We start from the raw sequence: 26,801 nt of genomic DNA, 5'->3' as shown, positions 1-26,801 counted from the left end.
GAACATCTTTCCTGCCGGGGCACGGCGGCCGCCCGGCTCCCGGCTGCACAGGAGCTGTTTGCTCATGACAACCACGGGGACCGGCCTGGGCTCTGCTCTGACCCGGGCACGGGACACCAGGTGTGCGAGCTCACAGGTTCTCCTTCCCCCACCAGTGTTCAGTGTGATCACAGAACCACAGAATCACAGAACTGTTGTGCTTGGAAAAGACCTTTACGATCATGGAGTCCACCCATAACCCACCCTGGCCCTGCCCCATGTCCTGAGAACCTCCTGTCCGTCTGTCCAGCCCTCCAGGGATGGTGACTCCAGCACTGCCCTGGGCAGCCTGTTCCAATGCCCCACAGCCCTTTGGGGAAGAAATTGTTCTCCACATCCAACCTCAACTTCCCCTGGGCAACTTGAGGCCGTTTCCCCTGCTCCTGGCGCTTGTTCCTGGGGAGCAGAGCCCGACCCCCCTGGCTCCAAGCTCCTTTCAGGCAGTTCAGAGATCAGAAGGTCTCCCCTCAGCTCCTGTTCTCCAGCTGAACCCGAGGGCCCTCAGCCGCTCCATCACACTTGTGCTCCAGCCCCTCACCAGCTCCGTTTCCTTCTCTCCACTCGCTCCAGCACCTCAAGGGTTTCCTGGCGTGAGGGGCCCAGAGCTGGCCCAGGGTTGGCGGTTTGTCCTCCCCAGGTCCCAGCACAGGGACGGTCACTGCCCTGGTCCCGCTGTGCTAACGAACGCCCTCGCTGTGAGCTCTGGGCACGCTGGTTCACAGAACCACCCCTCTGCGCACCCCTGCTCGGGTCCCCATGCGCACAGCTCTCCTCCAGCCCTACCTTGGCGTGCGCTTTTGTCTCTGCAAATTTAATCTTGAAGTCGAACATCTCGGGTGGCGGCTGCTGCTGCTTCTCGGCAGACGCCTCTTGCTGACTCATGAGCTCTCGGTTCACGTCCTGGCACAGAAAGACGCTGCCGTGAGACACAGAAAACCGGCCCAGAGGAGACCTGTGGTATCCCAGCTCCCCAGCACCCCACACCCAACCCCAGCGCCACGGGCGCTCCCTGTGCAACGCACACAGTGGTGGACGGCAGGGCAGGAGGGGAATACGTGTGCTTTCAGGCGCTGGGCTGACAACGCGCCGTGCTAAAGCCAAGGAACCCCCAGACTCATCACCCATCTCCTTCCTGGCCAGCAGAGCCCCAGAGAACAATCCCAGTGCTGAACAAACAACCCCGGTGCCAAACAACCAACCCCAGTGCGAACAACCCAGTGCTGAACAAACAACCTCGGTGCCAAACAACCAACCCCAGTGCGAACAACCCCAGTGCTGAACCCTCCAGTGCTGAACAACCCCAGTGCTGAACAACCCAGTGCTGAGCCCCCCAGTGCTGAACCCCCCAGTGCGAACAACCCCAGTGCGAACAACCCCAGTGCTGAACAACCCCAGTGCTGAACAACCCCAGTGCTGAACAACCCAGTGTTGAACAACCCCAGTGCTGAACAACCCAGTGCTGAGCCCCCCAGTGCTGAACAAACCCAGTGCTGAGCCCCCAGTGCTGAACAACCCCAGTGCGAACAACCCCAGTGCTGAACAACCCAGTGCTGAGCCCACAGCTGCTCTGCCGTGCCCAGGCCTTGTTCCCAGCCTGGCACACGAGCAGCAGGAGCTGCAGGAGCCGCGTGTTTTTATTGCAGTGCATTTACAGGTGCGCACGGCCTGGCTGCAGCTGGGCGCTGCCTGCGGGCCCGCGGGACGAGGCAGGGACAGGCAGGGACAGGCAGGGACAGGCAGGGATAGGCAGGGACAGGCAGGGACAGGCAGGGCTGCTGGGATCACCAGAAGCACGGGGGTCTGGCACGGCCAGAGGTGCCAGGAAAGCTCCTGAGGAGCCCTGACCCAGCCCCAGCGCTGTGTCCTGCGGCGCCACCTCCCCCAGCGCAGGAGGCAGCCGCTGTCCCTGCCGGGGCCACCTCTGCTGGGGACGCTCCTGCCCACACCTGCCCTGTCTCCCTGTCACCGAGGGGGGTCCCCGAGGAGCAGGGGACACGGCCGGGCGCACCTGGAGGTGAGCGGTCAGCTCTCGGTACTTTTTGATGGTCTGCTGGTAGTCGGCCACGGTCTCCTGCGCGGCCTCCACGCGCTTCTCGGCCTCGCGCACCCGCGCCGTGGCCATGTCCAGCTGCTCCCGCAGCTCCAGCTCCGTCTCCCGCGCGTTTTCCTGCAGCTCGTCGTTCATCTCGTTCATGGCTTCCTGGCAGGGCGGCAGGATGGGACACGGTGACTCCACAGCTCAGCCAGCCAGGGCTGCCGGGCACTTTCGGGTGCAAGGGGCGCACTCTGCGGAGCAGGAGGCTGCACCGCTGGGAAGCGACGGTGGGGCGATGCCTGCAGAGGCTCCCCTGTCCCTCCCCACCCTTGCACCAGCGCAGCCCCACACCAGGACCCACAGCAGCAGCACGGATGCCCCAGCACCCCCTCGCTCCAGCGGGGTCCGTCTTACCAGGTCCCCAACGGTCTCGCGCAGCTCCCGGACCTTCTCCTCCAGGTCGAGGTTTCTCTCGGTCAGCGTCTCCACCATCTCTTCAGCCCCCAGAGCAGCATCCACCTGCGGACACACGCGCGTCAGCCCCGCCTGGTGCTGCGGGGTCACCCTGCCGGCTGCGGCACACGGTCGGTAACCACAGCGCCCACCACGGCTGCGGCTTTGCCACCGCGCAGCGGGTCCCTCCGCAGAGCAGCTTCCCTGGAGAGAAACCACCCAAAGCAGCATGGGCAGCAGCCCGGCCTGCGACCTCAGGACGGGTACCCGAAGAGCAGCTCTGGTTCCTGGGTGCTCACCGGCTCCGCGGCTGCAGCACCGGGCGGAACAGCTCCACAGCACCCAGCCCGGCGGGCTGCAGGAGCTCTGCGGATCCCCGGCCCAGCCCTGCTCACGCAGGGTCACAGAGCACATCGCACAGGGTCACAGAGCACGTCGCACAGGGTCACAGAGCACGTCGCACAGGGTCACAGAGCACGTCGCACAGGGTCACAGGCAGGTTTGAATGTCTCAGAGGAGACCCCAACCCCCCGTGGCCTCACCTGCTCCTTCAGCTCATCAACCGTCTTCTCCGCCTGCTTCAGCTCCTCCTGTAGCTTCTCCCTCTGCTGGCGCAGGGACTCCAGCTCCGTGTTCTTCTTCTCCATCTGCTTCTGAAGCTTCACGTGTTCCTGCTTCTCCGAGGCAGACAAGTCCCGCATCCTTGGGAGGAACAACCAGCCCCATTGCAGGCCCCGCTGCCAGAGAGCCCGTTCCCCCCGGACGCTGCTCCTGGTGGGCACCGGCAGAGCCAGGACCCCCCACCATGGGGGGACATGAGCAGTGTCCCCCAGGAACAGCCCCTTAACAGTGAGGGGGGGAATCAGTGCCTGAGGCAGCACCTTCCTTGGGGAGGGTGAGACCGAGAGGGGATGGAGAGAGCAGCATGTGGAAAACAGCCCAGGGATGCGAGTTCTGCAGCTCCTCACTCTCCGACCTCCGCCCCCCGCCCCATATGGACACTATAGTTCCAAAGGGTTGCTGCCAGACGCCTCTCCCGGTTGTCATTTTGTGTGATTGTCACATGTTGCCATGGTGAAATACACTGCTTTGCAACGGGGTCCATGTTTCAGAAACACGCTGTATGTGGATGGGAGCCCTGACACAGATGGCGCTCAGAGCGGGACAGCGGGGCTCTCGTGGGACAGAACCAGCGCGGGGAGCACCCAGCCCAGGGAACACCCAGCCCGGGGAGCACCCAGTCTGGGGAGCACCCAGCCCAGGGAACACCCAGCCCGGGGAGCACCCAGCTCTGGGGAGCACCCAGCCCAGGGAGCACCCAGTCTGGGGAGCACCCATCTCTGGGGAGCACCCACCCAGGGAGCACCCAGCCCGGGGAGCACTCAGCTCTGGGGAGCACCCATCTCTGGGGAGCACCCACCCAGGGAGCACCCAGCCCGGGCAGCACAAGTGCTCTCCTACCTCACCAGAGCCTCCTTGAGCCTCGCGTTCTGCTCCTCCAGCTGCTTCACCTGGTAACTGGAGGCGGCCCCGTCCGAGCCTGCGGGGAGAGGACACGTTGTTCCGCCGGCGCAGCCGCAGCAGCTGCTGCCGGAGCCCATTCCCGCAGCGCCGGGACGGGGCAGACATGCAGGACAGCCGAGGGGAACGCGCCGGTCCCTCTGCAGCCAAGCAAAACCAAAGCCTTGTGCTCAACACCGGCGTTTGCGGGCTGAGAGACTCCCCAGCGGCGCCGGAGCCGGCTGTGCAGACGAGGAACCCCCACAGCCACCCGCGGAGCAGCCGAGCGGCCAGCGAGACCACGAGCTCCCAGCTCCTGACCCTCCCGCTCAGTGACACAAACTGAGGCTGCTCAGGGCAAAGCTGGGAGGTGGGATCAGTAACAAAAGCTGCTGTGTTACCTGCCACATAAAGTGTGTCCCACCACACACCTTCTGGGGTGGGATCCCCCATCCCCAGGGACAATGACAAGCCTTAAAAAGAAGGCTGGGCTTTCCCAAGCCCAGGACAGGGACACCTGTCCCCAGGGTCAGAAGCACACGGCTCCATCTCTGCCCTCCCAGCGGGGCCAGGACCCAAAAGATGAAGCCGAGCTGCTGCGGACTGCCCGGCTATGACAGTGGCACCGGTGCCACCCAGCGGGGCTGGGGACACGGCAGAAACTCCCGCGGCTGCTGGAAATGGCAGAGGCGCAGCCTCAGCCCCGGCACAGCGAGAGCCAGCGCTGCCCACAGCCCGCACCGCTCCCTCCCGCCAGGGCTGCCGGGACCCCCAGCCGCCCCCTTCCCACCTTTCTCCTCGATCTCGTGCTTCAGGATCTCCAGGTCCATGGTGAGATATTCCACCTTCTCCTTCAGGGAGTCCACCTCCTGCTGCAGGGACTCGGCTCGCTCCTCGGCCATCTCCTTGTCCAGCGTGGCCATCTCGATGGCATCGGCCGTGTCTGCCATCTCCTCCATGTAGCGCTCCTTGGCTTCCAGGGCATCCTTGGCCTCCTGCGGGGCACACGGGGTGAGACTCCCCGGGGAGCGCGGGGCCGGCAGCGGACAGAGCCCGCTCACCAACACCAGCCCGGCCTGGTCTGTCCTCCCGAGGGACAGTGACCCATTAACTGCCGCCCGTGGGGCTGAGAGGGGCCAGCCCGCCAGCCAGCGCCATGTGCCCATCGCCCTCCTCACGGCACAGCCCAGCAGGAAACCGCCTGCAGGCCAGGACACGGATGTGAAGACACAAAATCCTGAGGCTTGTCCTGGAGCAGACAATCAAACCAACCACTGGGGGAACAGAGCAAGAACCCTCCCGGGAAAGCCAGGGCAGAGAGGCAGAGGCTGATCACCAGCACGGCCGGGTCCCAGGAGCAGCAGGCGCGGGGACAAGAGCCGGTCCCGGCCCTGGGGAGGGACAAGGGAAGATGCCACCTGCAGGGACACCCAGGGGCTCAGCGGGAGCCGAGTGGCCATGGGAGAAATGAGAAACGTTCTCCTTAACGAGCCACACCACGGTTAATGAGCTGCAAAGCCCTGCGGAGCTCGCTGCCTGTACCCACAGCCCAGCGCGGCAGGAGCTCGGAGTGGGCCAGTTAAGGAGATGAGGTTTAACTAATTAAAGTCTGTGTTAGAAAGTCGGGATTGGGACTCCCTGGGAAGCCAATGCAGAGAGGAACCCAGGCCGGAGGGGCCAGGAGCGACATGGCGCCCGGGGCAGGGATGGGTGTGCAAGAAGGGACGCGGTGCGCAGGAAGGGACGCAGTGCACAGGGCAGGGATGGGTGTGCAAGAAGTGATGCGGTGTGCAAGAAGTGATGCGGTGTGCAAGAAGGGACGCGGTGCACAGGAAGGGACACAGTGCACAGGGCAGGGATGGGTGTGCAAGAAGTGATGTGGTGTGCAAGAAGTGATGCGGTGTGCAAGAAGGGACGCGGTGCGCAGGAAGGGACGCGGTGCACAGGGCAGGGATGGGTGTGCAAGAAGGGACGTGGTGCACAGGGCAGGGACATGGTGCACAGGGCAGGGATGGGTGTGCAAGAAGGGACGCGGTGCGCAGGAAGGGACGCGGTGCACAGGGCAGGGATGGGTGTGCAAGAAGTGACGCGGTGTGCAAGAAGGGACGCGGTGCACAGGAAGGGACGCGGTGCACAGGGCAGGGATGGGTGTGCAAGAAGGGACGCGGTGCGCAGGAAAGGAGCCCCCCCAATGTCCCCATTCCGGGAGGGACAGGACTCGTGTGGCCGTGCTCTGGGGGGCTGGGACACCACAGAGCGGCTGCTCCAGGCCCTGCTGGAGCCCCACACATCCCTGGGGATGGAGACACCCAACAGCCCTGAGCGCCCTGCGCTGGTGACCACACATCTCCACACGAAAAAGGGCTTTCTCATGTTTAAAAGCAATTCCTGCGTTTCAGTTTGCGCCCGTCTTTCCACACTCTGGGTGGGCACCACGGGAAGGATTGGGCTCCATCTTTCCTTCCCCGTCAGGTTTCCACACCACCGGTGAGGCCCCAGGCACCCTCGGCCAGCCCCCGCACGCCCGTCACGGCGTCCCCAGCTCGGACGGGGCTCCCGAGCACCAGGGCCATCCCAGCCCTGTCCAGCTCACTCAGCCCAGCTCCCAGAGTCCGTTCCCACGTCCTGAGAACCTCCTGTCCGTCTGTCCAGCCCTCCAGGGATGGTGACTCCAGCACTGCCCTGGGCAGCCTGTTCCAATGCCCCACAGCCCTTTGGGGAAGGAATTGTTCCCACATCCAACCTCAACCTCCCCTGGGCAACCAGAGGCTGTTCCCTCTGCTCCTGGCGCTTGTCCCTCGTCTCGAACTTGCCAGCTCAAGATCTCCAGGTGTTCCACTCCAGTTTGTGGAGGTGGGACGGGCAGTTTATTGGCAGCTCTGGAATGTGACCAGAGCCCCCAGTGCTGGCGGATTAAACCAGGGACACACGGGGACGCCCGTCCTGCAACGTGCCCTCAACCTCCGTGCTTGCTGTCCCCAAACGTCCAAGGACATCACGTCTACCTCCACCTTGCCTTTCCCTGCCCGACACTGAGTGTTGCAGCGATGGAGGAATCGCCCCATGGACGGCTCGGATGTCCGGGTGGCACAGAACAGCCGCACGCCGGGTCAGGCGCCGGTTTAGGCCCCGGCACGTATTAGAAGAGAAGGCGGGCCAGCCCACGGCTGAATGGCAGCGGGTACCCCACGTGCCCCACGGCACGTTCAGCGCCGCACCGGCCCCGCAGTGCTGGTCCCTGCCAGCCCCGGCCCCCGTTCTCACCTTCTTGGCCTCCTTCAGCCGCTTCTGCAGCTCGGCCTGCTGCTCCTGCATCTTGCTCTTCCACTCCTGCACCTGCTCCAGCTGGATCTTGTACTTCTCCAGCTCTTTGAGCTTCGCTTTGTCTTCATTTCGCTTTATCTTCAGAGTCTCCAATTTCTCCTCCAGGTCCCTGACTTGGGAGCGCAAGTTCTCCTCCTCCTGCAACACCAAACCAAGAATGACCAACGGGAGCAGCAACGGCCTCTGGCGCGAGCTCCGGGCACGAGCCGTGCCCACGGAGCCCGACCCGGCTGCTGTTCCAGCACCATCTCTGGGACACTTTGAGAAGCACCACTCTGCACTTGCAGCGACACAGCCTGTCTGTTATTTATCGATGTTCCTTGACGCGCTGACATGAACCTTTTGGCCGCCAAAAGGTCCTGAGCACGTTGCTTTTGACTTCACCGGGATCTGTGGATGCCTAAATCCTTCAAAAACAAACTAAATGCATAAACCCAGCACTAGCAGGTCCAAGCTCCCCCTTCAGTAACCCGCGGGTGCTCAGAGCAGAGCAGCGACGTGCGAGAAACACATTCCGGTGGTCAGAAACGGATCTTAGAGAGAGGTTCTAACACACACCGTGCAGGAGGTCAGTGGGTTTAGTGGTTAGCGTGGGATCCAGCAGCACGGGGCACACACGTGGGGCGATGCAGCAGCACGGGGACGCACACAGGGTGACTGTGCACCCAGACCAGCTCACGCAGGCGTCCGGGACCTTGTCTGAGGCTTTCCCAGCCGGTACCGCAGCCGGGCGGCTGTTCGGGGCTGGGCAGCCCCCGAGCTCACCCGTCTGCTCCAGAGCCGCGGGGCTCGTCCTGGAACCAGCTCTGTGTGCGCAGACCCGGCCAGGAGGATCCCGGAGCAGCAGAGCGGCCCAGGAGCTGCCAGCACCCCGCAGTGCAGCTGGGACCGGTTCGGGTGGAAAAGCCCCTTGAGGTCACCCTGTCCCTGCCCCATGTCCTGAGAACCTCCTGTCCGTCTGTCCAGCCCTCCAGGGATGGTGACTCCAGCACTGCCCTGGGCAGCCTGTTCCAATGCCCCACAGCCCTTTGGGGAGGAATTGTTCCCAGATCCAACCTCAACCTCCCCTGGCGCAACTTGAGGCCGTTTCCTCTGCTCCTGGCGCTTGTTCCTGGGGAGCAGAGCCCGACCCCCCTGGCTCCAAGCTCCTTTCAGGCAGTTCAGAGATCAGAAGGTCTCCCCTCAGCTCCTGTTCTCCAGCTGAACCCCCAGGTCCCTCAGCCGCTCCCATCACACTTGTGCTCCAGCCCCTCACCAGCTCCGTTCCCTTCTCTCACTCGTTCCAGCACCTCAAGGGTTTCTCGGTGTGAGGGTTTCAGCCCAAAGCCAGCGGGGCTGAGACGAAAGCCGGTGCATGGGGAAGGGACGGAGGGTTGAGATTCCCAAGCAGAGGCAACCGCAGCCCTGGGGTCACCGCCCGCGGCTGCCGCGGTCCATGGCACACGCTGGTCTGCTCCCAGGGCCGCGGCACAGCCAGTGCCCCCAGCAGTGGCACCGCGTTCCCATTCCTGTGCTGTCCCCGGAGCGCGGCCACAGCGTCACCGCACAGCAGCACAGCCACACGTCACACGGGTTAGGTCACAGCAGAGCCCGCAGCTCCGTTAGAGGTGACATGCACGGCCATCACACCGGGGCCTCGGCACGGTCACCTGGCCGTCCTGGGGACGCTGCGCGGCCGGGCTGGGCTGCGGACAGAGAACAGGTTCAGTGCCACCGGCCTGGCCCACGCCGCACTGAGCCCTCAGCTCACATCAGGCCGGTGGCTCCACTCACACCGAGTCCTAAGCCAGAACCTTCTGGGCAGTCGGATTTTAATTTGAAGCACTTGCCTTTCCACCGCCCCAGCTCAACTGGAAGATTACTTTATGAGAAATAATAATAATAATAATAATAATAATAAACCAATCCTATCTCCTCTACTTCAGGACAAGGAAAAGCCTCCCAGCCCGTGGAGAAGGGAGAAGGACGGCTCGCTCAGCGCAGTCTGCACAGGACACCGCAGCAGGGCGGCTGCTCCCCAGCCTCGGGGACCATGGGATCAGTCACCCCAGTCCCCGGCACACCCGGCGTGTGGTACAGAGCGGGAATGGGGGAGAGAGGGTGTCCCTGTCCCCCTCCCCGCCCCATCACCAGGTGCCTTTGGGAAAACCCCGTGTCCCTTCAGAGAACCTCCCAAGGTCCCAGCTGCTTCATTCAGCACAGAGCGTGGTGCAGCATAGGGAGCCCGAGCTCCCGGACCTGCAGGCGCCTCCTCTGCCCACAGCCCTCGAGGGACCCTGAGTGCCCTGCGCTCCTCCCTGCGCCCCCAGGGCCCCCAGGAAACTCTCCTGGGTCTGTGGGTGCTGCTGTGGCCAGAGCAGCTCCTGGGGCCACGGAAACGCTGACAACAGCATGGGGCACCGGCAAGGGCAGGGACAGGGACAGGGACAGGGACAGGGACAGACCCAGGTCAGACTGGAACAGGGACAGACCCAGGTCGGGCAGGGACAGACCCGGGTCGGACAGGAGCCAGAGCTGGAGCCTGTGTCCAAAGCTGAATCACAACTCAGGTGGCATTAGAGATTTCAAAGTCCTGCACAGTGTCGATTGGCACAGGAAAGCCATGGATTCCTGTGTCTGTCGGGACAGACGGACAGCACCGTTCTGTCACGAGCAGGGCTCTGGCACCACTGCAGAACCATCCCCAGAGCCCCTGGCAGCGAGGGGTCCCCTGTGCCCCACCAGCTCCCGGCCTCGCAGACTCTTCAGTCCCTGCCCTGTGCCCCAAATCTTCAACAAGCTCTAATTTTAACTCATTAACACGATGCAGGCTGGAAGTAATTACAAACTATTTCGAAGATCAAAAGTGGAATAACTACACTGATATAATTATTAGAAACACTCAAGTTTGGGAAATATTGGAGCTAAGGGGACGCCAGAGCGCTCCCCAGGCACCTCCACTGCCGCTCGTCCATCCCAGCACACCCAGCGCTGGAGCAGGGGAGCTGGTCAGGTCTGCCCTGGACTCACAGGGTCAGGCTCTGACCTGGAGCCTCCAGCCCCAGCTGCCCTGAGCTGCCCCGTCCCCCGGGACCCGGGAAGGGACCCATGCACCAGAACGGAGCTGAGCTACAGCAGCTGTGCTGGGGAAGCACCTCCCCAGCTTTGCTGTGTCGGTCCCTGCAGTGTCCCCGGCCAAGTCCCCACAGAGCCACACACGGTCCCCTCTGTCCCCAGGCACCTCACAGAGCCACAGAACCATGTTGGTTGGAAAAGCCCCGCAAGCTCATCAAGCCCAACGACATAACCCACCCTGTCCTGCCCCGTGTCCTGAGAACCTCCTGTCCATCTGTCCAGCCCTCCAGGGACGGTGACTCCAGCACTGCCCTGGGCAGCCTGTTCCAATGCCCCACAGCCCTTTGGGGAGGAAATTGTTCCTAAATCCAACCTCAGCCTCCCCTGGCGCAACTTGAGGCCGTTTCCTCTGCTCCTGGCGCTTGTTCCTGGGGAGCAGAGCCCGACCCCCCTGGCTCCAAGCTCCTTTCAGGCAGTTCAGAGATCAGAAGGTCTCCCCCCAGCTCCTGTTCTCCAGCTGAACCCCCAGGTCCCGCAGCCCGTGGTGCCAAAACCTGGCACGACCTGACGGCCGGTGACACAGCCCCGTGCAGCGAGCAGCACCAGCCTGAGAGCCTGTTCTCCCTCTTCCTCCCCTCTCCTCCTCCTCCCAGTCCCGGCACAGGTTCCCTCTGCCTTGGGCAGCCCCGCCGCACAGGGCCGGCAGCTCAGCTGCGCCACGGCTCACCTTTGTGGGCGAGGGCACCGGCGGTGCCACAGGCGAGGCCAGGGCAGGCGTCGGGATGACCGGGGCCACCAGCGGGGTCTGGGCCGGCGTGCTGGGCTCGCTGCTGCTCATCTCCCCACCCGAGGCCGAGGCCGAGCCCGAGGGCCCGGCCGTGCCGCTGGACGCTGCCGAGCTGGGGGTCCGGGCGGGCTGCAAAACAACACAGGCAGGAGAGGGTCAGCGCGGCACGTGTGACCGGAGACGGTGCTTCCCCGGCCGCCCCCCTCCCGCGCTTTGCCACCGCGCCTCCTGTCACCGGCTGTTCCTCCCGCCCCCAGACCCGCGTTCCCAGCACACACGGAACCCACAGGGACATTTCCCAGGTGCTCTGGGCTGACCCGTGGTGACCGAGGGGAGCGGGGACTGACCGCAGGAGCCCGGGAGGGACGGGCCGGGCACAGCCTTGTGTGGACACAGAGCATGGGGACAGCGGGGACACCAGGGACAGCAGGGACACCAGTGACACAGAGCACGGGGACAGCGGGGACACCAGGGACAGCAGGGACACCAGTGACACAGAGCATGGGGACAGTGGGGACACCAGGGACAGCAGGGACACCAGTGACACAGAGCACGGGGACAGCAGGGACACGAGTGACACCAGGGACACAGAGCATGGGGACAGCGGGGACACCAGTGACACCAGGGACAGCAGGGACACCAGTGACAGAGAGCATGGGGACAGTGGGGACACCAGGGACACCAGGGACACCAGTGACACAGAGCATGGGGACAGTGGGGACACCAGGGACAGCAGGGACACAGAGCACGGGGACAGCAGGGACACGAGTGACACCAGGGACACAGAGCACGGGGACAGCGGGGACACCAGTGACAGCAGGGACACCAGTGACACAGAGCACGGGGACAGCAGGGACACGAGTGACACCAGTGACACAGAGCACGGTGATGGTGGGAACACCAGTGACACAGAGCATGGAGATAGCGGGGCCACCAGGGACACAGAGCACGGTGATGGTAGGGACAGCAGTGACACAAAGCACAGGGACAGCAGGAACAGCAGGGACACAGAGCACGGGGACAGACGGGACACAAGTGACACAGAGCACGGTGACGGTAGGGACAGCAGTGACACAAAGCACAGGGACAGCAGGAACAGCAGGGACACAGAGCACGGGGACAGACGGGACACAAGTGACACAGAGCACGGTGACAGTAGGGACAGCAGTGACACAGAGCACAGGGACACCAGTGACACAGAGTACGGTGATGGTGGGGACACCAGTGACACAGAGCAGGGTGATGGTGGGGACCCCAGTGACACAGAGCACAGGGACAGCAGGGACACAGAGCACAGGGACAGACGGGACACAAGTGACACAGAGCATGGTGACAGTAGGGACAGCAGTGACACAGAGCACAGGGACACCAGTGACACAGAGCACGGTGATGGTGGGGACACCAGTGACACAGAGCACAGGGACACCAGTGACACAGAGTACGGTGATGGTGGGGACACCAGTGACACAGAGCACGGTGATGATGGGGACACCAGTGACACAGCGCGGGGTGACGGTGGGGACACCAGGGGCAGCCAGCCCTGGCGGGACGCAGCACAGGGCCCAGACCCACGCCTGCCGGGAGCGGGGGCGCTGGGATCTGCTGCTCCGGGGAGCCCAGCCCGGCCAAAGCCCAGAGAGCCAGCTGGCGCAGGGAAAGGTGACTCGGGGGAAGCAAACGCGGCTCCTGACCCTGCCCAGCTCCGGAACAGAGGGGCAGGGACAACGAGGGTCCTCAGGGCCGTCTGCACAGGTTTTGGGGCTCCAGCTCCAGAGGATCACAGAGCACAGATTCGTTTGGTTGGAAAAGCCCCTCAGGATCATGGAGTCCACCCATAACCCACCCTGTCCCTCCCTGTGTCCTGAGAACCTCCTGTCCGTCTGTCCAACCCTCCAGGGATGGTGACTCCAGCACTGCCCTGGGCAGCCTGTTCCAATGCCCCACAGCCCTTTGGGGAGGAAATTGCTCCCCAGATCCAAGCTCAACTCCAAAGCCCCTGTGATAGGAGCAGGGGAGGTTTCGCCCCATCCACCCTCCACACCTGGAAACACCACAGCGCACATCTGGGGCTCAGCACCTGCAGGAGGCCGAGCCGGGTGCTGCTGTGCCACCCCTGTCACCAGCACCTTGTTGGGGACACAGCGGGGCAGGCGCCCGAGGCGGCACCTCTGTCTGCAGCTACAGGAGCTGGGGACCAAGCGCTGAATTTATGGGGAACAAAAGGAGAATATGAGAGAGCAGCAGGAGTTCCCTGGAGTGCAGGGCAAACCAGGGGAGCTCGGAGGAACCGGACTGCAGGGAGCACAGCTCCGACAGACACCGCTGCTCGTCCCCAAACCCACCCGCGTCTCTGGAGCAAACCCAGCAGCGCCCTCGCCGTGCCCGGAGCCTCTGGGGAGGCTGCAGAGGGACGTGAAGCTGCGCAGGGAGCGGGGGGCTCCCCTCGTGCCCGCTCGCACGGCCCCGGCTGCCGGGGTGCTGGTCACACAAGGTCTGCCCACGGGGACGCCGGACACCCAGCTGCTGGGGCCCAATGAACCCATCGCTGCCCTTGCACACGCCGGTGGAAACCAAGCCCTCCTGCGGTGTGCCCCTCAGCGAGGAGAAAACACCCCAAAACCTGGCTGTTGCAGACGGTCTGGATTCATCTCCTGTGTCTGCAACTGGGCCAGACCCCAAACTGGGAGCGGGTGGTGCTGGGACCAGTGCGGGGCTGGCTGACCAGCAGACACCCCAGCATCCCCTGGGAGCACCCCCAGGCGGCAGGGACGGCCGGCAGGGTGAGGCGACGAGGAGCGCCCGGGGCGCTGGGGCAGGGGACACCGCGGGCACGCTCCGCTGGGTGCCACCAGCCCTGGCCCCGCGGGACGCTGTACCCACGCAGGCTGTCCCCGGTGTCCCGGAGGGCACAGCACCCCCGGGAGCTCCCCCGGGCTCCGGACGGACGGATGGATGAGGACAGGTTGGCCAAGCACCCGGCGCAGTCACCGCGCGGCCCCGACCGCCGCTGCTCACCTTGGGCCGCCGGGCGCTGGTCTGCAGAGAGGAGAGATGCACAGGACAGAGGAGCAGAGGGACAGACCGGCAGAGGGACAGACCGGCAGCGGCGGAGCGGCAGAGAGGGGAGAGGAGACAAAAGACAGCAGGGCAATTAGTGCGCGTCCGGAGCTGGTTAACCGCGCACCGGGGCCGCGCGGCGCGGAGCAGCTCAGCCCAGCACAGCACTCCAGGAGCCTCAAGTGGAGGGGGGGTTGGTTTTACTTGTTTCCCCCTCCCCTCGCCCATTTTTCAGGGAGCAGAGCATCACCAAAGCAGCTCCGCACAGAGACGCCGGAGCCCCCGGGTTCTATTGCTCTTTAGTCACCAGACTGGCAGGGACGACGAGGAGCTTCTTCTCGAGCACTTCCAAGTTCTCATTTCTGGATAGGGATCCATGCACGGAGGTCGAGGGGAACGCGGCGCCGCCCGCACTGCAGAACCACCCGGCGAGCTGGGGAGGCCGGGTGCTCAGCACCCACACCACCAACAGGCAGCGCGCCCACGGCCGGGCAACAGCGCTCAGGGCGGCGCTGGTAGCCGGAGGGGCTGGGAGCTGCGGGGACGTCTGCTCTGCGGCCTGGGGACAGGGCAGCAGCTTCCAGAGCTTCTCACCTTCTGCTTCGGGTTCTGTTGTTACCTGAGCCACAGCTCAAGTGCCCGGGAGCAGGGCAGATCCATGGACGCCACCATCTGACACCCCCGAGGGCGCAGCACGAGCCAGACCCGGCCAGGCAGAGCGGGCAGGCACGCTGGGCCCTGCACGGCTGCGGCAAACCCACCCGGATGGGCTCAGCACCACTGCCACAGCATCGCTGCCACCACCACACCCACCCGGATGGGCTCAGCACCACTGCCACAGCATCGCTGCCACCACCACACCCACCCGGATGGGCTCAGCACCACTGCCACAGCATCGCTGCCACCACCACACCCACCCGGATGGGCTCAGCACCACTGCCACAGCATCGCTGCCACCACCACACCCACCCGGATGGGCTCAGCACCACTGCCACAGCATCGCTGCCACCACCACACCCATCGGGATGGGCTCAGCACCACTGCCACAGCATCGCTGCCACCACCACACCCATCGGGATGGGCTCAGCACCACTGCCACAGCATCGCTGCCACCACCACACCCACCCGGATGGGCTCAGCACCACTGCCACAGCATTGCTGCCACCACCACACCCATCGGGATGGGCTCAGCACCACTGCCACAGCATCGCTGCCGCCACCACCACACCCACCCGGATGGGCTCAGCACCACTGCCACAGCATCGCTGCCACCACCACACCCACCCGGATGGGCTCAGCACCACTGCCACAGCATCGCTGCCACCACCACACCCACCCGGATGGGCTCAGCACCATTGCCACAGCATCAGTGCCACCACCACAGCATCGCTGCCACCACCACAGCATCAGTGCCACCACCACACCCACTGGGATGGGCTCAGCACCACTGCCACAGCATCGCTGCCACCACCACAGCTTCGCTGTCACCACCATACCCACCGCGATCAGCTCAGCACTGTTGTCACAGCACCGCTGTCACAGCACCGCTGTCACAGCACCACTGTCACCACAGCATCGCTGCCAGCACCACTGCAGCTGATGTTCAGATGCAACCATCCTTGGCAAAGCACCGGAGAGACCTTGCAGCTACTCCAAACAAACCACCAACCAAAAGCACAGGTATATTACAGCTGGACAGCTTCTAAAGAGCTCAGCACCGACTGTGTTACTTGGGCTCGCCCCTATTTTGCTCACGTCCGGCCTCGTCTAAAAGGGCGCGCTCAACAGGAGGCCCGTTCCAGCCCCGAGGGGACATTCTCGGCTTCCAGAGCAATTCCTGCCCGGCCAGGTCTGCCAGGAAAACGTAACGGGAACGGCTGAAGCGCCCAGGGGACACGGGGCTGGTGCGGGAGCCGCCCAGCGCCTCTCACACTGCCACGGAACAGAGACCGCACTGAGCCGCACAGAGCTGGAGGAACCTCTGGAACCCCTCCCCGGGGCACGAGCGGCCGTGGGGGTTTCACACCCGCCAAGGTCTCTGCGCTGGAAACGGCTCCATGGAAATGGTTCCATGTCTGCACTGGAAATGGCTCCGTGTCTCTGCTTGGAACGGCTCAGTGTCTGCGCTCGGAACGGCTCCATGTCTGTGCTGGAAACAGCTCCATGTCTGTGCTGGAAACGGCTCTGTGTCAGCACTGGTAATGGCTCCATGTCCGCGCTAGGAACGGTTCCATGTCCGCGCTGGAAACGGCTCCATGTCTGTGCTGGGAAATGGCTCCATGTCTGTGCTGGAAACGGCTCCATGTCTGTGCTGGGAAATGGCTCCATGTCTGTGCTGGAAACGGTTCCATGTCTGCGCTGGGAAATGGCTCCATGTCTGTGCTGGGAAATGGCTCCATGTCTGTGCTGGAAACGGCTCCATGTCTGTGCTGGGAAATGGCTCCATGTCTGCGCTGGGAAACGGCTCCATGTCTGTGCTGGGAAATGGCTCCATGTCTGTGCTGGAAACGGCTCCATGTCTGCGCTGGGAAACGGCTCCATGTCTGTGCTGGGAAATGGCTCCATGTCTGTGCTGGAAACGGTTCCATGTCTGTGCTGGGAAACGGCTCCATGTCTGTGCTGGGAAATGGCTCCATGTCTGTGCTGGAAACGGCTCCATGTCTGCGCTGGGAAACGGCTCCATGTCTGTGCTGGGAAATGGCCCCTTGTCTGCGCTGGGAAATGGCTCCATGTCTGTGCTGGAAAGAGCTCCATGTCCGCACTGGGAAATGGTTCCATGTCTGTGCTGGAAACGGTTCCATGTCTGCGCTGGAAATGCTCAAGCAGCTGCCATGGAGCCCTCCCTGGCTGGGCGTGGTGGGGAGACACGGAGCATCTTCCCAACCAAACATCACCAAACCCTTCAGCTGCGGGACAAGGCCCCCGGTGACCCTGTGTGACAGCTGCTGGGGAACGGCAGGGGCTGCTCTGGCTGGCGGCTCCTCCGGTGTCCTGCGCAAGGCCCTTCGGGTCCCTCTCCGTGTAAAGCCCAGGACAAGCTGAAGCGCCGGCTGCGAGATCCCCGAGCGGCTCCTCGTGCAGGGACACCGAGGTGCTGCTGGCGCCAGGTGGAGACAGGGCCCTGCCGTCCCCTCTCCACGCGGGGTCACAGCAGCGCAGCCGCCGGTGGAGCACTCGGGAACCTGCGACAGCAGCTGCTGCCCTTCCAGCCCTGGGTGCGGGGTCCAGCCCGCTGGGAGATCTCCAGAACCTCATGACAGCTCTCTGGGAGTCCATGACAGATCTCCAGAACTCTATGACTGCTTTCCAGGACTCCACGACAGATCTCCAGAACCTCATGACAGCTCTCTGGGACTCCATGACAGATCTCCAGAACCCCACGACAGATCTCCAGAACCCCACGACAGCTCTCCAGGACCCCACGACAGATCTCCAGGACCCAATGACAAAGTTCCCAGGGCTGTACCCATGCAGCTGTCCCGGTCCCCTCGCCACAGCTCCAGGCGGTCCCGGCAGCACCAGCAGCTCTGCCCGGAGCAGACGCCCCAACCTCAGCCGGGCTGCAGCCCCCACAGCAGCTCAACCCCCAACCTCTGTCCCCCCGGATCTCTGACCACCCGCCTGGGGACGCTCATGTTTCATCTGCCCGTGCTGAACTCTGCTGCGTGACGTTGCTCCATCAATATTTAATGACATTACACAACCTTTGTTCCCTCGGTGGGTCCCGCAGGCAGCAGCGCGTGGGGCTCTGGACGGCCACGCTCAGCACAAGCTTTGGTTCTGGAGCAGAAATGCGGCACCACTGCCGTCCCCGCTGCCGGCGGTGCAGCCGGCTGGGGATGCCGGGCCCTTCTGGCTTGGTTCCGCTCCCGGTGCAGTCTCGACCGGACCGGCCGGGAGCACCGAACGTCGCTGTCGCGAGGACAGAGGAGGACGCTGGTGGTGGTGTCGCCAGGCGGCACTCGCGCTGCGCTGCCCATCGCTTCACCCGGACCAAGTCTGGGCTTCCCGGCGCAGAAAAGCAAAACTCATTGTGGCGCAAGTGCTGCCGCAGATTGCCCGTCGGTCCCGGGGCGCCCAGCCTCCTGCACACACGGCCTGTGGCTCCGCGCCAGCCGCCCGCGGCCGCGGCACCAGCTCCTCGCGCGTTCTGCCGGGCTGGCGGTGCCTGTGTCACTGCTGGGGATGCGCCACAGGACACTCTGCACTTTGAACAGCCGCCGACACGTCGCACAAGCCCTTTCTCACAGAGGAACACGAACCGAGGAGATGCGGGTGAACCGCGGCGCTGGGACCTGCGACGCTGCCGGCAGGGCGGGCTGGCCCTCAACCCTCCTCACCCCGCACCAGGACGCGGGGTAAACCGGAGCTCGCGGTAACCACCGCCTAACGAGGCTTTCACTGTTCGGTGAGCTCAGGAGCCACACACACAAATCAAAGCATTTCCTGTAACGGTAACGAAATGGCAAAGGCTCCTCGCTGACACAGCACAGCTGCTGAAGTTTGTGCCTTCGCTTGTTTTTATTTTCACCTCTTCGAGATCGTACAAAATTCTCCGGATTCCTCCTTAAGCCGAACGGTGACATCCTGGTTGTGCCAAAAATAACCACCCGGGACACCACGGAGCACAAAGCGGAGCCCGTGCTGAAGGCTGCAGAACGGCAGCTGCCGGGGAATGCGGAGCAGGGGGACGGGAGCGCCGGCGGCGGAGCCGGTGGCGCGGCAGGGGAGGCGTCACCGCCAGCATGCGGGTCCCGGCCCGGCCCGGCCGCAGGATGCTCATGCAACACAGGCACAGGGATGCGATGGAGAAACCGCTTCAGGGGAACTTGAAGGGAAAGGCGAGACCCGGAATGAAGGTGCTTGCTCATCCAGCCCCCCGCCCGCACCCCAGCCCAGAGATCGGCTCAGCGGCATTAGCATACGAACAGAGGGGAAAAGGGGAAGGCAGGCAGGGGGAGCAGCGCCCGCAGCGGCAGGGGAGGGTGTGATCCGGCAGCCGTACCTTGCGTGTGGCCGGGGCCTGCCTCATCATTGCGGGGAGGACGAGCGAGGAGGGAAGAGGAGCAGACGTTAGCACCGGCGCTCGCTGCGGCACCTGCAAATGGCCGCGGCTCCGCGCTACCCGCTCGCCATCCGCCCCAGCCCGGCGGCCGCCTCTGCCAGCGCCGGCCGCTGCGGCGGCTCCGGGGCTGCGCCGGGGCCGCTCGTCCTCCTGCGCCGCTGCCGCCAACCACCGCCCCGGCGGCTCATGACATCACCGCCGCCGGCTCTCCTCCCGCCGTGCCGCGGGATGCGCCGGGATGCGCCGGGATGCAATGGGATGTGATGTGATGGGATCGGATGCAATGGGACGGGATGTGATGCTCAGGGCAGGGGGCCACAGTAGCTCAGCAACACCCCGCTCAGCAACACCCCGCTCAGCCGCCGCACCCATGGGTCCAGCCGGGTCCGTCCCCCGTCCCTCTGTCCCCCCTCAGCACCCCCCAAGCACACAGAGCCCCACGGAGCTGCCCTGCACAGCCCAGCCCACCCCACGGCCACACCAGCCAAGGGCAGCCGGGACCTGCCAGCAAACCCTGGACAGACGCACGGCGCTGAGCGCACAGACGGACAGACGTCTGTGCAGAGCAGCGTCCATCTTGCAGCGCTGCCCAGCCCAGCCCCGCGCCTGCTGCCGACAGGGGTTGTTTCCACGGAGCTCGGCGCTCCCTGCACGGCCAACGATGCCACGAAACCCCCACACCTGGGAGAACCCTGCCCAAAACAGCCCCCGTCCTAAAACCCTGCCCTACAAAATAACCCTGCCCTGAACCAGCCCCTGCCCTACAAAATAACCCTGCCCTGAACCAGCCCCTGCCACAGGAAAACCTGCCCGAAAACAGCTCCTGCCCTAAAAGCAAACCCTGTCCTAAGCCAGCCCCGGCAGCGCCCGGCTCAGCCCAACTCCTGTCTGCACCCCCAGCACCACCCCCAGCAGCACCCACAGCAGCACCCCCAGTAGCACCCACAGCCCCCCAGCAGCACCCACAGCCCCACAGCAGCACCCCCAGCAGCACCCACAGCCCCCACAGCCCCCCAGCAGCACCCACAGCCCCGCAGTAGCATCCACAGCCCCCAGCAGCATCCACAGCAGCACCCCCAGCAGCACCCCCAGCCCCATGGCAGCACCCCCAGCCCCCTGGCAGGGCTGCGAGTGCCACAGCAGCCGGTGACGCTCTGAGATCTGTGAACTGCTGGTGAGCCCTGGTGCCACCACACCCCGGGGATCCCGGCCTGCTGGGTACCGACCCTTGGACACACGCCCCTGTAACTCTGCACACCGCAGCATACGTGCGAACACGGACCTTCCTTTCCACACTGACAGCTCCCAGCACAGTTCCACCATTTTCCGGCATTTCCAGGCTAAGGCACCAGGAGGGAGAGGAGCTCGGACCAACCCGGGCTCACCGCAGCACCAATGGTCCTTACATAGCCACAGAATCACAGAACCACAGAGCTTTGGGTTGGAGGGACCTCCCCAGCCCCCAGTCCCCTGCCATGACAGGGACATCTTCACCAGCTCGGGTTGCTCAGAGCCCGACCAGCCTGGCCTGGGATGTCTCAGGGATGGTTCATCCACCACCTCTCTGGGAACCTGGGCTGGGGTCTCTCCTCTCACACCCTGCGCACACTGCACACACACTGCACACACACACACTGCACACACACACTACACACACAGTGCACACACACACACTGCACACACACACTGCACACACACACACTGCACACACACACTGCACACACAGTGCACACACTGTGCACACACACACACTGCACACACACACACTGCACACACAGTGCGCACACTGCGCACACACACACACTGCACACACACACTGCACACACATTGCGCACATGCACGCTGCACACACCACACACGCTGCACACACACTGCACATGCTGCACACACACACTGCACATGCTGCACACACGCTGCACATGCTGTACACACACACGCTGCACACACTGCACACTGCACACACACACTGCACACACTGCACACACATTGCACACACACACTGCGCACACACACTGCGCACACTGCACGCACACTGCACGCACACACTGCACACACATTGCGCACACACACTGCGCACACTGCACGCACACTGTACGCACACACTGCACGCACACACTGCACGCACACACACCGCACACACTGCACACACATTGCGCACACACACTGCGCACACTGCACGCACACTGCACGCACACTGCACGCACACACTGCACACACACACACCGCACACACACCGCACACACTGCACACACATTGCGCACACACACTGCACACACACTGCACACACTGTACACACACTGCACACACATTGCGCACACACACTGCACACACATTGCGCACACACACTGCACACACATTGCGCACACACACTGCACACACACTGCACACACTGCACACACACTGCACACACACACTGTTCATTTTTCTGCACCTTCCCTCCAGCCAAAGCTCAACCCCAGGAGCAGTTCATAGGAGACTCCAGGGCCACACAGGGAGCCAGAACCCGGTATTCACGTGGGATTTCTGCCCCACGCGGCTCACCCGACACCGCCGAGCGGGCTTTCAGTGTCTGATGCACCAAAAACTCCCACGGTGGTTTTGCTGTGGAAGCGATTTCAGGGCCTGGCGGTAAGAACAGCACATCTGGACTTTCCAAAAGGCACCTGGGGTGCTGTGGCCGCTCAGCGCCGGGGCTCTGGTTCCAGCTGTGCCGCACAACACGGAGCAGCGCAGCTCCCATCGCTCCTCCCGCCCATCGCCGGGGCTCCGGTTCCGGTCGTGCTACACAACGCAGAGCAGCGCAGCTCCCACCGCTCCTCCTGTCCACCGCGGGGGCTCTGGCTCCAGCTGTGCCGCACAACACGGAGTAGCTCAGCTTCCACCGCTCCTCCTGCCCATTGCCGGGGCTCCGGTTCCAGCCGTGCCGCACAACACGGAGCAGCGCAGCTCCCACCGCTCCTCCTGCCCATCGCCGGCCCAGCAAACGCCATGCGGGGCCCATGGCGCGGGAGCTGCTCGGGCTGTCTCTTCGGTGCCTCCAAACTCCCCAAGACCTGGGCTTCGCTTTTGCTTTTGTTTTCGACCAGCAGCGTCATTCCAGAGCCTTGAGTCCTGTTCAGCCGGCAGCTCAAACAGCGCGTGGTTGGTTGAACACAGCAACAGCCGGTCCGGTTTTCCCGCAGCATAAAGGATTGTGCCGCTGGATAAGCCAGAGAGCCAATGTGGGCATCCCACAGAGAGATGTTAAGGTGGGAGCCGCAGCACATCATTTTATTCTAATACTCTACCATATTCTCTCCCAGCAGCCAAGCTCGATCACCAGCAGCTTCAGGGACACATCCACCCTCCATCTACAACCTGAGAGCTCGAGAATTCCTGGCCCAGGACCTGAGCTGCCCACAGACTCACAGAGTCATTTCGGGTGGAAAAGCCCCTCAGAATCCTGGAGTCCAACCATAACCCACCCTGGCCCTGCCCCATGTCCTGAGAACCTCCTGTCCGTCTGTCCAGCCCTCCAGGGATGGTGACTCCAGCACTGCCCTGGGCAGCCTGTTCCAATGCCCCACAGCCCTTTGGGGAAGAAATTGTTCCCCACATCCAACCTCAACCTCCCCTGGCGCAACTTGAGGCCGTTTCCTCTGCTCCTGGCGCTTGTTCCTGGGGAGCAGAGCCCGACCCCCCTGGCTCCAAGCTCCTTTCAGGCAGTTCAGAGATCAGAAGGTCTCCCCTCAGCTCCTGTTCTCCTGTGCTCCAGCCCCTCAGCAGCTCCGGTGTCCGGCTGCAGGGACCTGTGCCCGGTGCCACATGTCACAGGCAGATCTGCTGCAGCACACGTGGCCTGTGCTTCTCGCGGTGGCTCTGGCGAGGACGATGACAAGGACGATGACAAGGACAAGGCTGCCGTCGCCATCCTCTCTGGGCAGGTCAGATGTGGCTGCCCAGTCCCGTGGGCTGCAGAGCCTCCGCATCCCCAGCCCCATTGCGAGGGAGGCCAAACCTCGGCGGAGCTCAGCGGGGACAAGGGACAGACTGGGCAGGCTGAGTCCCTCCAGCTCGGGTCAGGGCGAGCGCCTGTGCCGGCCCTTTCAGGGTAACACTCGCTGGCTCCTGCGCAAGGCGCTCCCAGCCCATTGCGTGTCCCCCGAAGCCCAGGCGGGCGAGCAGCGGCCTCGGGCAGCCCAGGCGGTCACTTCAACCAGCATCACGAACTCTGGGTACCCGGCAAGCCTGGAAACATCATCTGGCATCACCCGCCAGGCGGCCTCGCTCACACAACACAGAGGTGGGGATTTCGGAGGATCCCAGATCTCAGAAGGTCACAGATTTCGCAGGATCACGGACTTTGCAGGATCATGGATTCTGCAGGATCACGGATTCCAGATGACTGCAGAGCCCCAGGGTTCCGGGTGCAGGGTCCCCTGGTCGTGCTGCAGAAGCGGGGCCAGGTCAGCGGCCTGTCCTCTGCAGAAGGTGCTTGTCACAAACCTGCCCCGCGCCCCCGAGGCTGGAACAGCAAACCCCCCGTGGCACGGGCTCCTACCCAAAAATACCCACAATTGCAAACAGCTACAGCAGAGCAACAGCGAGGAGCCACTTCCAGCTGCGGTGACACTGACCTCTGGTACTTTCTATGCATGACAGGCTGAAAAAACGATCGTCCTCGAGAAAACGCCTCTGATCTCACAGCAGCGCATGGAAACAAGCCAGACAGCGCTCTAATGAGCCGGGAGACGGTAAGTGTCCGATCCAGAGCCAAAGGGAAGCGCTTGGGCAAGCGCCCAAGAGCTGAGGCGCCGGGACAAACACGTCTCAGGGTTAACCAAGAGAAGCGGCTTCAGGACACCAAACATCGTCACCCCATCATCACCCTGCAGAGTCACCCACACTGTCACCCCATCACCCCACATCGTCACTCCATCACCCGCACCAGCGCAGCTCCAGGCAGCCCTGCCGATGGGGACCAGGGGTTTGTCTGTGCCAAAGCACGGCCAGCAGCGCAGGACAGGGGTGCGGGCGGGTGCGCTGATGAAGCACCACCGCGTTTCACCCGCTTGAGCCTGGCACGGCAAAGCCCGGCCCGGGTGAGGCGTGGGTGACACAGACAGGGCTCTGAGGCACCCAAGGCGCCCCACGGCTCCCGCAGCTCCCACAGGGAGCTCACGCGGATTTAACACTGGGCTGGAGAACAGGGGTGACCCAGCTGGGGACCGGGCAGCGCCTGCTGTAACGAACCAGCTCCCCCTAACACAAATCCCGTTTCCTAAACCGGGACCCATCAGTCCCTCCCATGGCGCTGAGCGCACGCAGCCGGGGTGGCCGCGCTCCCACACAGACACAGCGGATGAGGAAACGTCAGCAAGGGAAGGAACAGGTGTCGGCTGCTTCGAGTGGCCCTTTGGAAACACTCGGTGATCTGCGAGAGGGGCTATTTATCTCCACGACGTGCTGATCAGGAGCCTTTAGCCCCGGCACGGCTAAGGCGATTGCTGTGTCCCGCTTTGGACGGGTTAATCCGGCTCATCGCCGCGGGGCCGCCAGCTTGCGGCGCCAGGTGCTGCTCGGCTCCTGCGTCCCCCGGTCCTTCCCTCCCTCGGCGAACGGCAGAACCACCGCGATCCCGCAGCGCGACCGTGCCGGCATCGTCCCCAGCAGCGTGGGGATGCGCCCCGCGGGCACAGGGTCTCACGTCGGCGCCCGGGCGCTCTGAGCCCTCGCAGGACGGGGTTCGGCAGGGCAGAGGTGAGGCGCGGTCATGACACAACGGGATTGCTCTTTCCTTCAAGGGATTAGCAGGGCTTGGCTCGGCCCCTCTGCTGCATAAAGCAACCGTCTGGGACCAGCGTGCTCCGTGCTCCCCCCGGGGCCACCCGCTCCCCACGGGACAGGGACCGGGGACAGGACACGGGCAGATGGGAGCAAGTGCCCAAGGGGGAGATGGAGCTGTGGGTGCCACAGAGCTCCGAACAAACACTCGAAGTGCAGCCCCAGCACGCGGAGCACCAGCCAGGGATGTCACTGGAGCTGGGACAAAGCCAACGTGTCCCACGGGACAAAAAAGGAACGGGCATCACACTGGGTCTGTGCTGTCACACGCTGAGTGACCTGCGGGGACAGCCAGCACCCCTGGGCAAGACACTTATGGTCACACAGCCCAGTGGTGACAATGTGGGCCACCAGCTCTGTGTGCTGGGGACAGTGGGGACCACCAGCTCTGTGTGCGGGGACAGCGGGGGCCACCAGCTCTGTGTGTGGGGACAGCAGGGGCAGGGTCTGCAGGGCAGGCGTCCACGTGAGGGACAGGGACCCCCAACACCCTGCACCGAGCAGGAGGGACCTCCTGCTCCATGCAGCCCTGGTGGTGGCACAGCTGGGGTCCCTCCAGCCAGGGCTGCCAGCCGGGCCATGGCACCGCCCGTGCCACCGACAGCATTGCCCATGCCACCGACAGCACCGCCCGTGCCACCAACAGCACCGCCCGTGCCACCAACAGCGAAGTTCAGAGCAGCCACAGGTGCCGTGGTGAGACCCTGGCCCACCGTCCCCAAGGAGCCCAGAGCCGGAGCAAACCGAGGCCAGCGGGGGACAGCAGCTGGGGGGACAAGGGCCATCTGGCACAGAGAAGCAGCAGCTTTCAGTGCTATTAACGTCTATATTTAACATGCAAAGAGCCCTGCTAATCTCAGGAATAGGGACTTATCCACTAATCACGTTAATTACATTGTGACCGCACCCCCGACTGCCGTTGTCGCAGCTCACGCGGTGTCCCCAGCGGCAGAGCCGGGGGCTGGAGAGCCGGCCAGGGCACCGGGGGCTGAAACACCGCAACTCCGAGGGGACCTCAGCAAAGCGGCGGCACCGGCCTGTCCCGGAGAACGGCCGTGACATCTCCGGACAGCTGTCACCGGACAGCTGCCACCACACGGCCCAACAGCAAAGCCCTGCACGGGCGCAGCGTGCGTGGCAACCTGCGACCACCGGGCTGCCCCGGGCCCGGGGCCGCGACAGGAACGAGCACGTGTTCACACCAGGAGCCGTTCCCGACGGCGTGACCGGGCCAGGCAGCCGGGTCTGAAGCAGCCACGGTGCAAGTCCCGGAGTGACACACACGTCCCTGCAGCTCCCTCGGAGCACTGGGGTGCTGGTGACGGCTGGGGACAGCGGGGACAGACAGGGACAGGCGCCACCGCCACCCCTGCAGCGACTCCGCAGCCGCTGCCCCTCGCCCGCAGGCTCCCGGGGACAAACGCGCTGTTCGGATCGCCTCTCCGCCCAAAAACCGAAATGAGGGCGGCTGGGAAGACAAGACCTGCGCCGAGCCGCCGCAGCAGGTACCGTACCGCTCCCCCCGGCGCCCGCACCGCGCCCGGGGCCAGAGCCGCTTTCCTCTTGGCGGGACTCCCATGGCAGAGAAGTATTCCCCAAACAGCCAAGGGGAAACGGCAACTCTTGGCCAAGCAGCAGCTGTTCTGGCAATGAGCAACACAAAG

General features: G+C 64.0%; 1 protein-coding gene across 14 annotated transcripts in view; it reads right to left on the bottom strand.

Moving 5' to 3' along the window:
- DCTN1 (dynactin subunit 1) overlaps positions 1-26,801 on the bottom strand; it is a 66,541-nt gene that overhangs the window by 14,390 nt on the left and 25,350 nt on the right. For 4 of the 14 annotated variants that reach the window (XM_071808387.1, XM_071808389.1, XM_071808397.1 and 1 more), the window contains exons 6-16: positions 19,255-19,272; positions 14,208-14,228; positions 11,133-11,321; positions 9,001-9,036; positions 7,292-7,489; positions 4,818-5,022; positions 3,989-4,067; positions 3,070-3,229; positions 2,489-2,593; positions 2,048-2,239; positions 823-939 (exon numbers count right to left, since the gene is read on the bottom strand). In XM_071808387.1, coding sequence (XP_071664488.1) covers positions 823-939; positions 2,048-2,239; positions 2,489-2,593; positions 3,070-3,229; positions 3,989-4,067; positions 4,818-5,022; positions 7,292-7,489; positions 9,001-9,036; positions 11,133-11,321; positions 14,208-14,228; positions 19,255-19,272 — 1,320 coding nt within the window. Of the gene's footprint in view, positions 1-822; positions 940-2,047; positions 2,240-2,488; positions 2,594-3,069; positions 3,230-3,988; positions 4,068-4,817; positions 5,023-7,291; positions 7,490-9,000; positions 9,037-11,132; positions 11,322-14,207; positions 14,229-19,254; positions 19,437-26,801 lie in introns of those variants that run through there. The other 10 variants (XM_071808390.1, XM_071808392.1, XM_071808391.1 and 7 more) reach the window with 7 other exon arrangements.

This window comes from Patagioenas fasciata, chromosome 4 (assembly GCF_037038585.1).
Source record: "Patagioenas fasciata isolate bPatFas1 chromosome 4, bPatFas1.hap1, whole genome shotgun sequence".
Lineage (NCBI taxonomy): Eukaryota > Metazoa > Chordata > Aves > Columbiformes > Columbidae > Patagioenas > Patagioenas fasciata.
This window is presented reverse-complemented; position numbering and strand designations above follow the sequence as displayed.